At 44.1% G+C, this 13,569-nt stretch overlaps 1 protein-coding gene across 1 annotated transcript in view; it reads left to right on the top strand.

The window, feature by feature from the left end:
- LOC148064677 (NACHT, LRR and PYD domains-containing protein 3-like) overlaps positions 1–8,916 on the top strand; it is a 28,010-nt gene extending 19,094 nt beyond the window's left edge. Inside the window, exons 12-17 of the mRNA XM_087810182.1 lie at positions 253–426; positions 2,291–2,467; positions 4,335–4,508; positions 4,567–4,740; positions 8,350–8,644; positions 8,736–8,916. Coding sequence (XP_087666308.1) covers positions 253–426; positions 2,291–2,467; positions 4,335–4,508; positions 4,567–4,740; positions 8,350–8,437 — 787 coding nt within the window. The 3' untranslated portion in view covers positions 8,438–8,644; positions 8,736–8,916. The remainder of the gene's footprint in view (positions 1–252; positions 427–2,290; positions 2,468–4,334; positions 4,509–4,566; positions 4,741–8,349; positions 8,645–8,735) is intronic.
- The last annotated feature ends 4,653 nt before the right edge of the window (positions 8,917–13,569 follow it).

Genomic DNA, 13,569 nt, shown 5'->3' with positions numbered 1-13,569 from the left:
CACACCTGACACTGTTATGAATAATAACTTTGTAAACCTGTTCATATTGAATTTAAGGTTAAAAAACAAATAGAATAAATTGACTGAAGTGAATCTTCACGATTGAATCAGTGTCTTGATTAAATTGAAGATATATTTTTTTTTGTTTGTTTGTTTTGTGACTCTTTTTATTTTTCCTTATGTTATCTTGTGTTTGTTTCTCATATCAACACAAATCAATCCTCTTGTTGACGACACTCGTCTCTTTCACAGGCTGAGCGACTGTCGACTGTCAGAGAGAAGTTGTTCACTTCTGTCCTCAGTCCTCAGCTCTCCGTCCTCTAGTCTGACTCAACTGGACCTGAGTCACAACTACCTGCAGGATCCAGGAGTGGAGCTGCTGTCTGCTGGACTGAAGAGTCCACACTGTCACCTGGAGACTCTCAGGTCAGAACATCATTTCAAACAAACACAAACACACACATGGATGTAAACAGTGAATGGATTCATGTTTCTTCATGAAACCTTTTTCACTCTGAGAAGGATTTGAATGACTTTTCCTCGACTCATGAACTTGGTTCTAGAAGTTGATATTTCATGAACACAACAGGAAGGTGAAGAACATTTCAAGTCATCCCAACACAAGTCACACAACACAATGCACACAACGTAAGTCACACAACTTAAGTCACACGACACAAGTCACACAACATGAGTCACACGACAAAAATCATACAAAAAAAGTCACACCACAAAAGTCACACAACAAAAGTCACGCAAAAAAGGCACACAAAAGTCACACCACAAAAGTCACACCACAAAAGTCACACCACAAAAGTCACATCACAAAATTCACACCACAAAAGTCACACAACAAAAGTCACGCAAAAAAGTCACACCACAAAAGTCACATCACAAAAGGCACACAACAAAAGTCACACAACAAAAGTCACGCAAAAAAGGCACACAAAAGTCACACCACAAAAGTCACACCTCAAAAGTCACACCACAAAGGTTACACAACAAAAGTCACACAACAAAAGGCACACAACAAAAGTCACACCACAAAAGTCACACAACACGAGTCACACAAGTCACACAACACGAGTCACACAACACGACTCACACAACACAACTCACAAAATACGACTCGAACAACACAACGCACACAACACAGTCACACAACATGAGTCACACAAAATAACTCAAAAGTGACACAACACAATTAACACAAGTCAAACAAGTACACAACCCAAGTCACACAACCCAAGTCACACTACACAAGTCACACAACACAAGTCACACAACATAAGTCCCACAACATAAGTCCCACAACACAAGTCACACAAGTACACAACACGAGTCACATAACACAACAAGAGTCACACAACAAAAGTCACACAACGCGACTCACACAACACAAGTCAAATAACATGAGTCACACAATGAGTCAAAGTCGAGATACACAACACCAGTGTGAGTGGAGTTACACAACACCAGTGTGAGTGGAGTTACACAACACCAGTGTGAGTGGAGTTACACAACACCAGTGTGAGTGGAGTTACACAACACCAGTGTGAGTGGAGTTACACAACACCAGTGTGAGTGGAGTTACACAACACCAGTGTGAGTGGAGTTACACAACACCAGTGTGAGTGGAGTTACACAACACCAGTGTGAGTGGAGTTACACAACACCAGTGTGAGTGGAGTTACACAACACCAGTGTGAGTGGAGTTACACAACACCAGTGTGAGTGGAGTTACACAACACCAGTGTGAGTGGAGTTACACAACACCAGTGTGAGTGGAGTTACACAACACCAGTGTGAGTGGAGTTACACAACACCAGTGTGAGTCGAGTTACACAACACCATGGACATTGACACTCCATCTGTGTCACAACATAGATCCACTGGATCCAAAGATGGAGAGAATTCACCTTGAAGTTTCTAACTGTAAACATTCAAATGAAGACAACAGTGTTGAGAGAGTGCAGGAGTGTGAGTGACAAACACACACACATTGTTTGAGCTTGTATTACCTGCAACACCTTCACACTCACACCTGACACTGTTATGAATAATAACTTTGTAAACCTGTTCATATTGAATTTAAGGTTAAAAAACAATAGAATAAATTGACTGAAGTGAATCTTCACGATTGAATCAGTGTCTTGATTAAATTGAAGATATTTTTTTTTTTGTTTGTTTGTTTTGTGACTCTTTTTATTTTTCCTTATGTTATCTTGTGTTTGTTTCTCATATCAACACAAATCAATCCTCTTGTTGACGACACTCGTCTCTTTCACAGGCTGGACTACTGTCGACTGTCAGAGAGAAGTTGTTCACTTCTGTCCTCAGTCCTCAGCTCTCCGTCCTCTAGTCTGACTCAACTGGACCTGAGTGAGAACTGGAACCTGAAGGATCCAGGAGTGGAGCTGCTGTCTGCTGGACTGAAGAGTCCACACTGTCACCTGGAGACTCTCAGGTCAGAACATCATTTCAAACAAACACAAACACACACATGGATGTAAACAGTGAATGGATTCATGTTTCTTCATGAAACCTTTTTCACTCTGAGAAGGATTTGAATGACTTTTCCTCGACTCATGAACTTGGTTCTAGAAGTTGATATTTCATGAACACAACAGGAAGGTGAAGAATATTTCAAGTCATCCCAACACAAGTCACATGACACGAGTCGCACAAGATAATTTGCACAACACAAGTCACACAACACTAATCACACAACACAAATCACACAACACAATGCACACAACGTAAGTCACACAACTTAAGTCACACGACACGAGTCACACAACATGAGTCACACGACAAAAATCATACAAAAAAAGTCACACCACAAAAGTCACACAACAAAAGTCACGCAAAAAAGGCACACAAAAGTCACACCACAAAAGTCACACCACAAAAGTCACACCACAAAAGTCACATCACAAAATTCACACCACAAAAGTCACACAACAAAAGTCACGCAAAAAAGTCACACCACAAAAGTCACATCACAAAAGGCACACAACAAAAGTCACACAACAAAAGTCACGCAAAAAAGGCACACAAAAGTCACACCACAAAAGTCACACCTCAAAAGTCACACCACAAAGGTTACACAACAAAAGTCACACAACAAAAGGCACACAACAAAAGTCACACCACAAAAGTCACACAACACGAGTCACACAAGTCACACAACACGAGTCACACAACACGACTCACACAACACAACTCACAAAATACGACTCGAACAACACAACTCACACAACACAGTCACACAACATGAGTCACACAAAATAACTCAAAAGTGACACAACACAATTAACACAAGTCAAACAAGTACACAACCCAAGTCACACAACCCAAGTCACACTACACAAGTCACACAACACAAGTCACACAACATAAGTCCCACAACATAAGTCCCACAACACAAGTCACACAAGTACACAACACGAGTCACATAACACAACAAGAGTCACACAACAAAAGTCACACAACGCGACTCACACAACACAAGTCAAATAACATGAGTCACACAATGAGTCAAAGTCGAGATACACAACACCAGTGTGAGTGGAGTTACACAACACCAGTGTGAGTGGAGTTACACAACACCAGTGTGAGTGGAGTTACACAACACCAGTGTGAGTCGAGTTACATAACACCAGTGTGAGTGGAGTTACACAACACCAGTGTGAGTGGAGTTACACAACACCAGTGTGAGTCGAGTTACACAACACCAGTGTGAGTGGAGTTACATGACGCCAGTGTGAGTGGAGTTACACAACACCAGTGTGAGTGGAGTTACACAACACCAGTGTGAGTGGAGTTACACAACACCAGTGTGAGTGGAGTTACACAACACCAGTGTGAGTGGAGTTACACAACACCAGTGTGAGTGGAGTTACACAACACCAGTGTGAGTCGAGTTACACAACACCAGTGTGAGTCGCGTTACACAACACCAGTGTGAGTGGAGTTACACAACACCAGTGTGAGTCGAGTTACACAACAAACGTGTGAGTGGAGTTACACAACACCAGTGTGAGTGGAGTTACACAACACTAACACTAACACTGACATTAAACACAAACACACATCAATCCTCTCACAACAGTGAGTCATGTGATCATTTATACATCAAGTGTTGAACTGATGAAAACTTCATTATTTCATGTGTTGATCAAGTTGATCCTGATTGAAATCAAAGTCTTCAAATGTTCACACAATCATGTGATGATCTTATGAACGTCAAGAGTTCAGTGTTTCCTCCAATCAAGGCTTTCAAGGCAAAATAGAGAAAAAGTCTCTTGTTGACGTTTCTGTCTCTTTCACAGGCTGATCTGCTGTCGACTGTCAGAGAGAAGTTGTTCACTTCTGTCCTCAGTCCTCAGCTCTCCGTCCTCTAGTCTGACTCTACTGGACCTGAGTTACAACGACCTGAAGGATCCAGGAGTGGAGCTGCTGTCTGCTGGACTGAAGAGTCCACACTGTCACCTGGAGACTCTCAGGTCAGAACATCATGTCTTCAGTTCTTCTGATTTAATGAAACTGTTTCTCCTTCATTAGTCTGTCAGCGTGTAAGATCTCAGCAGGAGGTTGTTCTTCTCTGGCCTCAGCTCTGACATCTAACCCGTCCCACCTGAGAGAGCTGGACCTGAGCTACAATCATCCAGGAGGACCAGGACTGGAGCTGCTGTCTGCTGGACTGGAGAGTCCAGACTGGAGGCTGGAGACTCTCAGGTATGGACGGAGCAGCAGAACTCACTGACTGAGCTCCAAAGATCTTCTGAACATGTGATCAGAAGCAGAGAGATGTGAGTGTGTGACGCTGCTCAGACTCTTCATCTGAACTGAGCACATGAATCCAACTCTCAGAGCTTCTCCATGTTCTCCTGCTGGACACCAGTGGAAGAACGAGGAGACAGTGGAGACTGAGCGAGTGTTTCTATGATGTTCATCATGATATAATAAAACATTTGGTTTAAAACTTTCAAGAGACTCAAGTTCACTTCACAATAAATAGAATAGAATAGAATAGAATAGAAAATGTTTATTCATCCCCAGAGGGGAAACACACTTTTACAACAGCACAGTTGAAAAAAATAAAGTGCAAGGAAAAAAGAAATAATGAAAGAGATAATAAAAAAATAAAAATAAAACAATCTTAAAAATATACAGATTATTTACAATATTAGACATTTAACACTATTAACAAAATAAAATAGAATAAAATACAAATAAAATAAAAACAAAAAATAAAATAAAACACACGAGAAGAAAAACACACTAAGGATTAGCATCAGGATATTTAAAGTAGAGAGTTAAATATCCTGACACCAGTTGGGATGAAGGGCCTTCTATAACGCTTCGTCCTACACTGGGGGTGCCTGAGCCTGCCACTGAAGGAGCTGGCCAGCTCCTCCACGGTCAGGTGCAGTGGGTGGAGAGTGTTGTCCCTGATGGAGGATAGTCTGGAGAGTGTCCTCCTCTCTCCCACCTCCTCCACCGAGTCCAGCGAGCGGCCCAGGACAGAGCCGGCCCTCGTGACCAGCCTGTTCAGTCTCTTCCTGTCCCGGTCCGTGCTGCCTGCTCCCCAGCAGACCACAGCGTAGTGGATAGCAGAGGCTACCACGGAGTCATAGAAGGTCCTTAATAGTGGTCTGCACACTCCGAAGGACCTCAGTCTCCCCAGGAGGTGGAGGCGACTTCGGCCCTTCTTGTACACGGCGTTGATATGTGTAGACCAGTTCAGTTTATTGTTGAGGTGAACACCCAGGTATTTGAAGCTGTCCACCAGCTCAATGTCCGAGCCCTGGATGCTCACCGGTTGATGTGGTGGGGACTTTTTCCTGAAGTCAATCACCATCTCCCTTGTCTTACCGGTGTTTAAGCAAAGGTAGTTGCTCTCACACCAGTCAACAAAGTCCATGATGACTGACCTGTACTCCAGCTCGCCCCCCCAGACACGCAGCCCACAATGGCCGAGTCGTCAGAAAACTTCTGGAAGTGACAGCTGCTGGAGTCATAGGTAAAGTCCGCCGTGTAGAGGGAGAAAAGGAAAGGTGACAGCACTGTCCCTTGAGGCACCCTGGTGCTGCAGATGGTCACCTAAGACCTGCAGTCCTGCAGTCTCACATACTGCGGCCTGTTGGTGAGGTAGTCCATCGTCCATGCTGCCAGCTGTGTCCCAACTCCTGCGACCTCCATCTTCTTCCTTAGCAGCGCCGGCTGGATGGTGTTGAAAGCACTTGAGAAGTCAAAAAACATGACTCTCACAGTGCTACCGGCGGCTTCCAGATGAGTCAGTGCCCGGTGCTGCAGGTAGATGACGGCGTCATCCACCCCCATCTTTGGCCTGTAGGCGAACTGCAGCGGATCCAACGCAGAGCTCACCGTCGTGCGTAGATGGCGGAGTACCAGCCTCTCCAAGGTCTTCATCAGATGGGAGGTCAGGGCGACTGGTCTGAAGTGGCTTGGCTCCTTCGCGTGCACCGCCTTGGGAACCGGAACAACACAGGAGGTCTTCCACTGGACCGGGACCTTCTCCAGTTTGAGGCTCAGGTTAAAGATGTGTGTGACCAACTCACAAAGTTGATCATCACAGTCCCTGAGCAGTCTGGGGCTGAGTCCATCTGGTCCAGCAGCTTTCCTGATCTTCAGTCGCCTTAATTCTCTCCTCACCTGTTCAGATGTAACGGAGAGAGGTGGGGGGTTGGGCAGCTGAGGCAGTAGGGCATGTTGGGGGGGATAACAGTTGGGGGGAGGGGGCTGAAGCAGAGGAAGGACAGCTTTGTGAAGAGTGGGGGGCAGAGGTGGAGGGAGGAGGGGGGCCCTGATCAAAACGGTTGAAATACTAGTTAAGTTCAGTGGCCCATCTTTGGTCTCCCCCTGCTGTGGCTCTGGCTCCACTCTGGCCATGACCTGAGATGTTCTTCAGGCCTTTCCACACATCCCTTGTGTTGCCCTGCGCCAGTTGCTCCTCCAGTTTCCTCTTGTACTCCTCCTTGGCCATCCTGATCGCCTTCTTCAGCTCTCGCTGGACCTCTTTAAGCTCCTCTCTGCTCCCTGAAGCAAACACCCTCTTCTTTTTGTTCAGCAGAACTTGAAGTTGAGGGGTCACCCATGGCTTGGTGTTGGCAAAGCACCGCACCTTGCGGGTCGGCGCAACGATGCCCTCACAGAACTTGATGTAATCTGTGGAATGGTCATTGAAGGTGTCGATGTCATCACCGTGAGAGAACACGCTCCAGTCTGTAGACTCAAAGCAGTCTCTCAGCCTCTCCTTGGCTTCATCATTCCACATCTTAACAGTTATTTTCTGTGCAGGCTGCCTCCTCACAATGGGAGTGTATTCAGGTCGCAGACGTATCAGGTTGTGACCAGAACGGCTGAGGGGGTGTAGGGGGGTGGAGGTGTAGGCACCTTTTATATTTGCATACAAAAGGTCCAGAGTCTTGTCCTCCCGGATGTGGCACTTCACGTATTGTGTGAAGGTGGGAAAAATGGAGGAGAGTCAGGCATGGTTAAAATCCCCGTTTATGAGCAGGAGAGAGTTCGGGTGTTTGAGCTGCAGGTCAGACACCCGAACTCTCTCCTGCTGATAAAAGGTTAGAAAGAAGGTCAGACGGGTAGATGTGAGGTCAGATGGGTACATGTGAGGTCAGACGGGTAGATGTGAGGTCAGATGGGTACATGTGAGGTCAGACGGGTAGATGTGAGGTCAGATGGGTAGATGTGAGGTCAGACAGGTAGATGTGAGGTCAGACAGGTAGATGTGACGTCAGACGGGTAGATATGAGGTCAGACGGGTACATGTGAGGTCAGACGGGTAGATGTGAGGTCAAACAGGTAGATGTGAGGTCAGACAGGTACATGTGAGGTCAGACAGGGTTAAATCAAACACCATGATTTTGTGAATCTATTGAGTGGATTTTAGAATCTATTTATTTATGGAACCTTTTGTGGAATCACCTCCTTTGATCGACAACAATCATTTCTGACACACACACTCACGCACGCACTGACATACAAACACACACACATACACAAACACACCCACGCATGCACACACACGCACGCGCACACACACGCACGCACGCACGCACGCACGCACGCACGCACGCACGCACGCACGCACGCACGCACGCACGCACGCACGCACGCACGCACACGCACACGCACACGCACACGCACACGCACACGCACACGCACACACACACAGACACAACATCAGGTTCTTCTCTTCATTGTCATCAGAACCGTCACTAGGCACTAGTGACAGTCCTCCAGGGTCTGTCGTCTGGTCCAGCCTCCAGTCCGGCCTGTCTCCCATGTTCACGCTCTCTCCAGGTCCTTGTACTTCTTGCGGAACACGGACACCTGGTCCTTGAAGAGCACCGAGTCCAGGCGCAGCTGCGAGTGCACCAGAGGCATGTAGCCAAACCAGCTGGCGAAGGTGTTGATGCACTCCTGCCGCTGACTGAAGTGCTCGGGGTTGACCCAAGGAACCGTCCTGGTGCCCTGGTGAGCCACGAGAAGGTGGTGAGACTAAGAGCATCGGCAGGATCTCAGGAAGAGGAGCGCCCACCTGTGGACCCGGGAGCTCCTTGGACTGCTTCCTCTGGGCCACTTTGATTGGCGGCAGGTGCGTCTCATTCGTCTCTTTGTTATTCATTTCTCTTTCATAACAGAACCCGAACTCTAACCCTCTCTTTGTCTCTTTTCCCTACTTCCAGGGTCTCCTCACACTGGTGCAGGCACTTCTGAAGGGTCAGGGGTCAAACTATTTGGACAAATCAATTTGAAAACACGTTTTAATGTTTTTTGTGAATTTTGTCACGTAGTTTCTGTGTGTACTATGAGTGATGTTTGCCTGATGTCTTGTCAAAAGTACTGCAGTAATTATAAAGTACATGTTCAACATATGAAATCATTTGAAAGAATCACTTTCTTCTATCAACTCCCTTTTTTCACAGTGTCTCCCACAGATCCTAAGATCCTCTACTGTGAGGATTAATATTGAGCACAACATTACCACGTGTCAGACCTGAGGAGGAACTACACTTTACACATTCGTCAACCTTACGTTAATCAACCATTTCTTGGTTTCCAATGACATTCATCTGAAAAAAGGAGGAGAAGTTAGTTTTAATAGTGTGTTTGCAAAGATTCTTCAAACGATCGTCCACGTGTCACTTTTGACCTGAAGATCTACAGGATCATGTATTCGCGTCAAACTGCTTCGTTCACCAATATTTATTGATGCTGATGACGTCGAAGACATGGTTTCTGTGGAATATTAAAACTTTCGGTTTGGTCCAGTACACGTGCCACGAATCTTCTTAGGTGGGTAAGATATTATTCTGAACCCCTGTTATATTATAAAGTACATATTTACCTGTCAGTCTGCCAAGTATCTTCTGAATCGATCAATTCGCACATCGTTTTTTTTGGAGCCGTTTCCTGTTGGAGTCGCACGAGTCATGTTGACATTTTCAGTCACTTCCACCTGATTTCATGAAGTTCATCAATTCAATACGACGTCACTTTGCTTTATGTATCCACTGTTTTACATTTAAACAAATGATACTTTTGTTTCAAGACTCAAGTTCTCATCGCCAGTGAGCCCCACAAAAGATGTTCCTGTCATCGCCGTTGACCAACTTCCTGGGGGAACTGCTGACGATTACGCCGACCATGTGTGTTCAGCAGTTGACGTCTTGCCTCTGAATATGCAGATGACCAGCACGAAGATGTTGAGACGGTCGACAATAATCAACAACGTTTCAAATTCAAGGACGGATCGAGTGGCAGTAAACCAGTACACGAGAGATGGGGTAAAACTCTCAAGGAGTTAAACTGCCATCTTCACCCTCTTGATACCAGTTCATGTCCATCAACTTTAAAATCCCTGGAAGTGAACAAAGTTCTTTGGTAAAGACTGTCTGGCAGGTGATCTAGTACTTCAGATAAATAAGGTACAAGTACAGAAAGGGTGACCCAAAGGGATGCTCTATATTTTTAGAAAATAAAGGCCTACAGGTATAATACCTCGTCACCGTGGTGATAGATCTTCACTTCTTCATATCTCCGGTAAACTGATTGAACATTTTTAGAGTTTTTTCTACTGTGTCATGTGGTAGTTGGCAGGCGTGCATTAAGAAGGACTTTGAAAACACACACACACATACTTACTTATGTCCTTTTAGGGCGCGCCTCTCAATACCCCCCTTCGAGTACAGACCTTTCTGAATGTGTTACAGAGATGATGGCAACACGAAAACATTACAAAAAAATTCCTGACTATGAAAATCAGATTTTTGTTTTCAGACTCTTTTGTCCCATCAGTGTTTTTACCTTGAGATTGGGGAAAAAATATTTTTAACGTCCATTGTGGAGACTTCAGCTACACACACACGTCCTCACACCTAAGGCGTCATACCGTCCTACGCCGTGCAATGTCCCCCTGGCGTCCCTAAGGTAACGTTATAGGGGGGACAAAAACATTGGTTTTAGCCTACCCGGGTCACCCAGTAATATATAGAGCACTCCCCGACGTCGGATTCAAACGACCTGGGTTACATTTGAGGCGTCGCCTTACTCGTTGTTACCATGGTAACGTGACGTGACGTGTCGCTGTTGTCATTTGGCTACCGTAATTCTAAAACTATGAAGCGCACTTGAAATGTTTAATGTCAACAGTGCGATTCGACCCCCGACTTCGTTAATGACCTCGAACCACTTTGAGGTCATACAAGACGGCTATAAATTGGTAAAAAATGCTTAATTTTTATTTTTTGAAGCTTGGATTGTTCACGCATCGCGGAAGTCAAGATGCTCTCGCGGAGTAATACATGCTTAAAAGGTCCTGTAAAAAGTGACTATATTGTATATTTTTAGGTGTTTCAACTCCATAATGTTGACATTGTTTTATGAATGAGTAAAATAAAGTCTGTATGTGCTATTTCAACACGTCCTCACACCCAAGGCGTCGTACCGTCCTACGCCGTGCAATGTCCCCCTGGCATCCCTAAGGTAACGTTACAGGGGGGACAAAAACATCGGTTTTCGCCTACCCGGGTCACCCAGTAGTATACAGAGCACTCCCCGACGTCGGATTCAAACGACCTGGGTTACATTTGAGGCGTCGCCTAACTTGTCGTTGCCATGGTAACGTGACGTGTCGCTGTTGTCATTTGGCTACCGTAATTCTAAAACTATGAAGCGCACTTGAAATGTTTAATGTCAACAGTGCGATTCTACCCCCGATTGTGCTTAATGACCTCGAACCACTTTAAGAGATGAACATAAATCGGTAAATAATGCTTAATTTTTATTTTTTGAAGCTTGGATTGTTCACGCATCGCGGAAGTCAAGAGACTCTCGCGGATTTATACGTGCTTAAAAGGTCCTGTAAAAGTGACTATATTGTATATTTTATGATATGAATGAGTAAAATAAAGTCTGGATGTGCTATTTCGCTTGATCCTCTTTATAATCCGGTGCGCTTTTCTATGAAAATAGAACCTTTCATTGAGATTGCGTTTATGGACATATGTTTTCTTTTTATTTAGCTGCGATTATGAGCGTCTACGTGACGTTTGTCACTAATAAACTGATCGTGCAGGAATGTAGAGCCGTCACACCACAGGAATAAAATGAGATATTGTGCTTGTTTGTTTAAAAGCGCCATGGAATACAATTGTAGACGTTTGCTTGTATAAAGACCAAGTTAAGTTTTGTATTTTGCTAAAATACAGCTAAAAAGTTTTCAAACTGCCGCACACGCAACTTCCGCCAAACACCCGGACGATGACGTCAGACTTGTTGTTACTCGTTGCAGAACATGCGTTTTTGTCCTCACGTTTGTGCTGTAACTTGACGGAACCAGGCGCGCGTCACTCGTCTATTGAGGTAAGATATAATTATTGCTTTAAGACTCAGAAATAAGGTTTCATTGCGTTTAATGTAACTTTCTGTGGTAACGAGAGCTAGTTCGCTAAAACTTAGCCTTTTAAACTATAATGCATTTCACAGACGTATTTTGTTTGTTATTTTGAAAGGACGAAAATATATTTATATTCCAATAAAAAGTTTGCTATATTGGTAGGTCATGGTAGGCGAATTATTTTATTAATATTCAAGATATTGATTTCATTTATCACTTCCGCATATTAATACAGATAACATATTTATCGTATTTAAGTATATAAGTATACGTATATTTGAACCCTTTTGGATGAGGGATTTGATCTTTTGTTGTTTTCTTTAAATGAAAGAATATATATATATAATAATGAAAAGTAATTTAAATTCCAGCATAAAGAGGTAAACCAGATGGAAACACCATCAAACAATGGATGAAGTAAACATGGAGAGCTTATCTCTGAATGATCAAGTATACTTGCTTGTATTTATTGATTTATTATATTTAAAAGGGAGCACTAGTATGTTTTTGTTTTGTTTTTGCATGGAAGTGACCTGCAAGAACTGCCCAGAACTCCAGACCTGCTTGACATGAAACCTTTCTCTCAGTGGTTCCTGACAAATGATTTCAAATGTGAAGTAAGTGAGTAATATATGTAACATAGTGAACACAAACTTGTAAACCTACAGAACATCCCATCATGGAAATAATCTAAAATGCAATTCTATGTTCTTTTCTAGGTGAGATGGAGTGCTGCATATCAGGTGCTGGACTAACCATCGGAGGTGGAAGGGGTCTACAAATGTCAAAAGCAGGTGAGATGGTTACATCATACACACTTTGGTCATTAAAATAGTCATGTTTGGTAATAATGATCAATACATTTCTGTGGCAGGACGCACTGACATGCTGACGCTTATGGTCAAGGTTTTCTGGCTTCTGTTGTAGGAAACACTTGGTCGTGCCTGTCAAGGTGGAAGGTACACTAGACTGAAGAGTCTTTTTCAATAGATTTTACACTTCAAATGATTGGAATCATACAACTTCATACACAATGTTTTCCGATTCTTTTGAGTTTCAGACAAAGAGGATTCAACGTTGTTATGGCCCTAAGGAGACGGCAGGAAGTGAAAGATTCTTGAGAAGAAGATGAACCACCTCTGGAAGTCCCTGTCAAGTCGTTGTGATTCCCTGAAAGAGTTGTCTCGCATGGCAGCGTCACAGCAAGGTAAGAGTTTATTTAGCAAGTGAAGAACAGAAGTACAGCTGCTCATTCTTATTGTCTTATTCTTTTAAGATGCACCATGGGCTTGACTGGTGAGGCTTTGAAGGATCTTCAGAGCCTTTGAGGAGCAGCAGCAAGTCAGCATGACGTCAATTCAATTTCAATTCAATTTTATTTAAAGTGTCATATCATAACAAAGTTATTTCAAGACACTATACAGTTGAAATAAGACTACAGTTGATTAAGGAAAAATAGATCCCAGCAATTCAACAAAGAGCAAGAAACAAAACACTGTACAGTGAGCAATGGCGAGGAAAAACTTCCTTTTAGAAGGCAGGAACCTCGAGCGGAACCCGACTCATTGTTGACGGCCTGCCGCTTTGACCGGCTGGGAGGAAGGATGGGGGGGTAGACAGAT

This window comes from Callionymus lyra, chromosome 15 (assembly GCF_982586985.1).
Source record: "Callionymus lyra chromosome 15, fCalLyr1.hap1.1, whole genome shotgun sequence".
In the NCBI taxonomy this organism is placed as follows: domain Eukaryota; kingdom Metazoa; phylum Chordata; class Actinopteri; order Syngnathiformes; family Callionymidae; genus Callionymus; species Callionymus lyra.
This window is presented reverse-complemented; position numbering and strand designations above follow the sequence as displayed.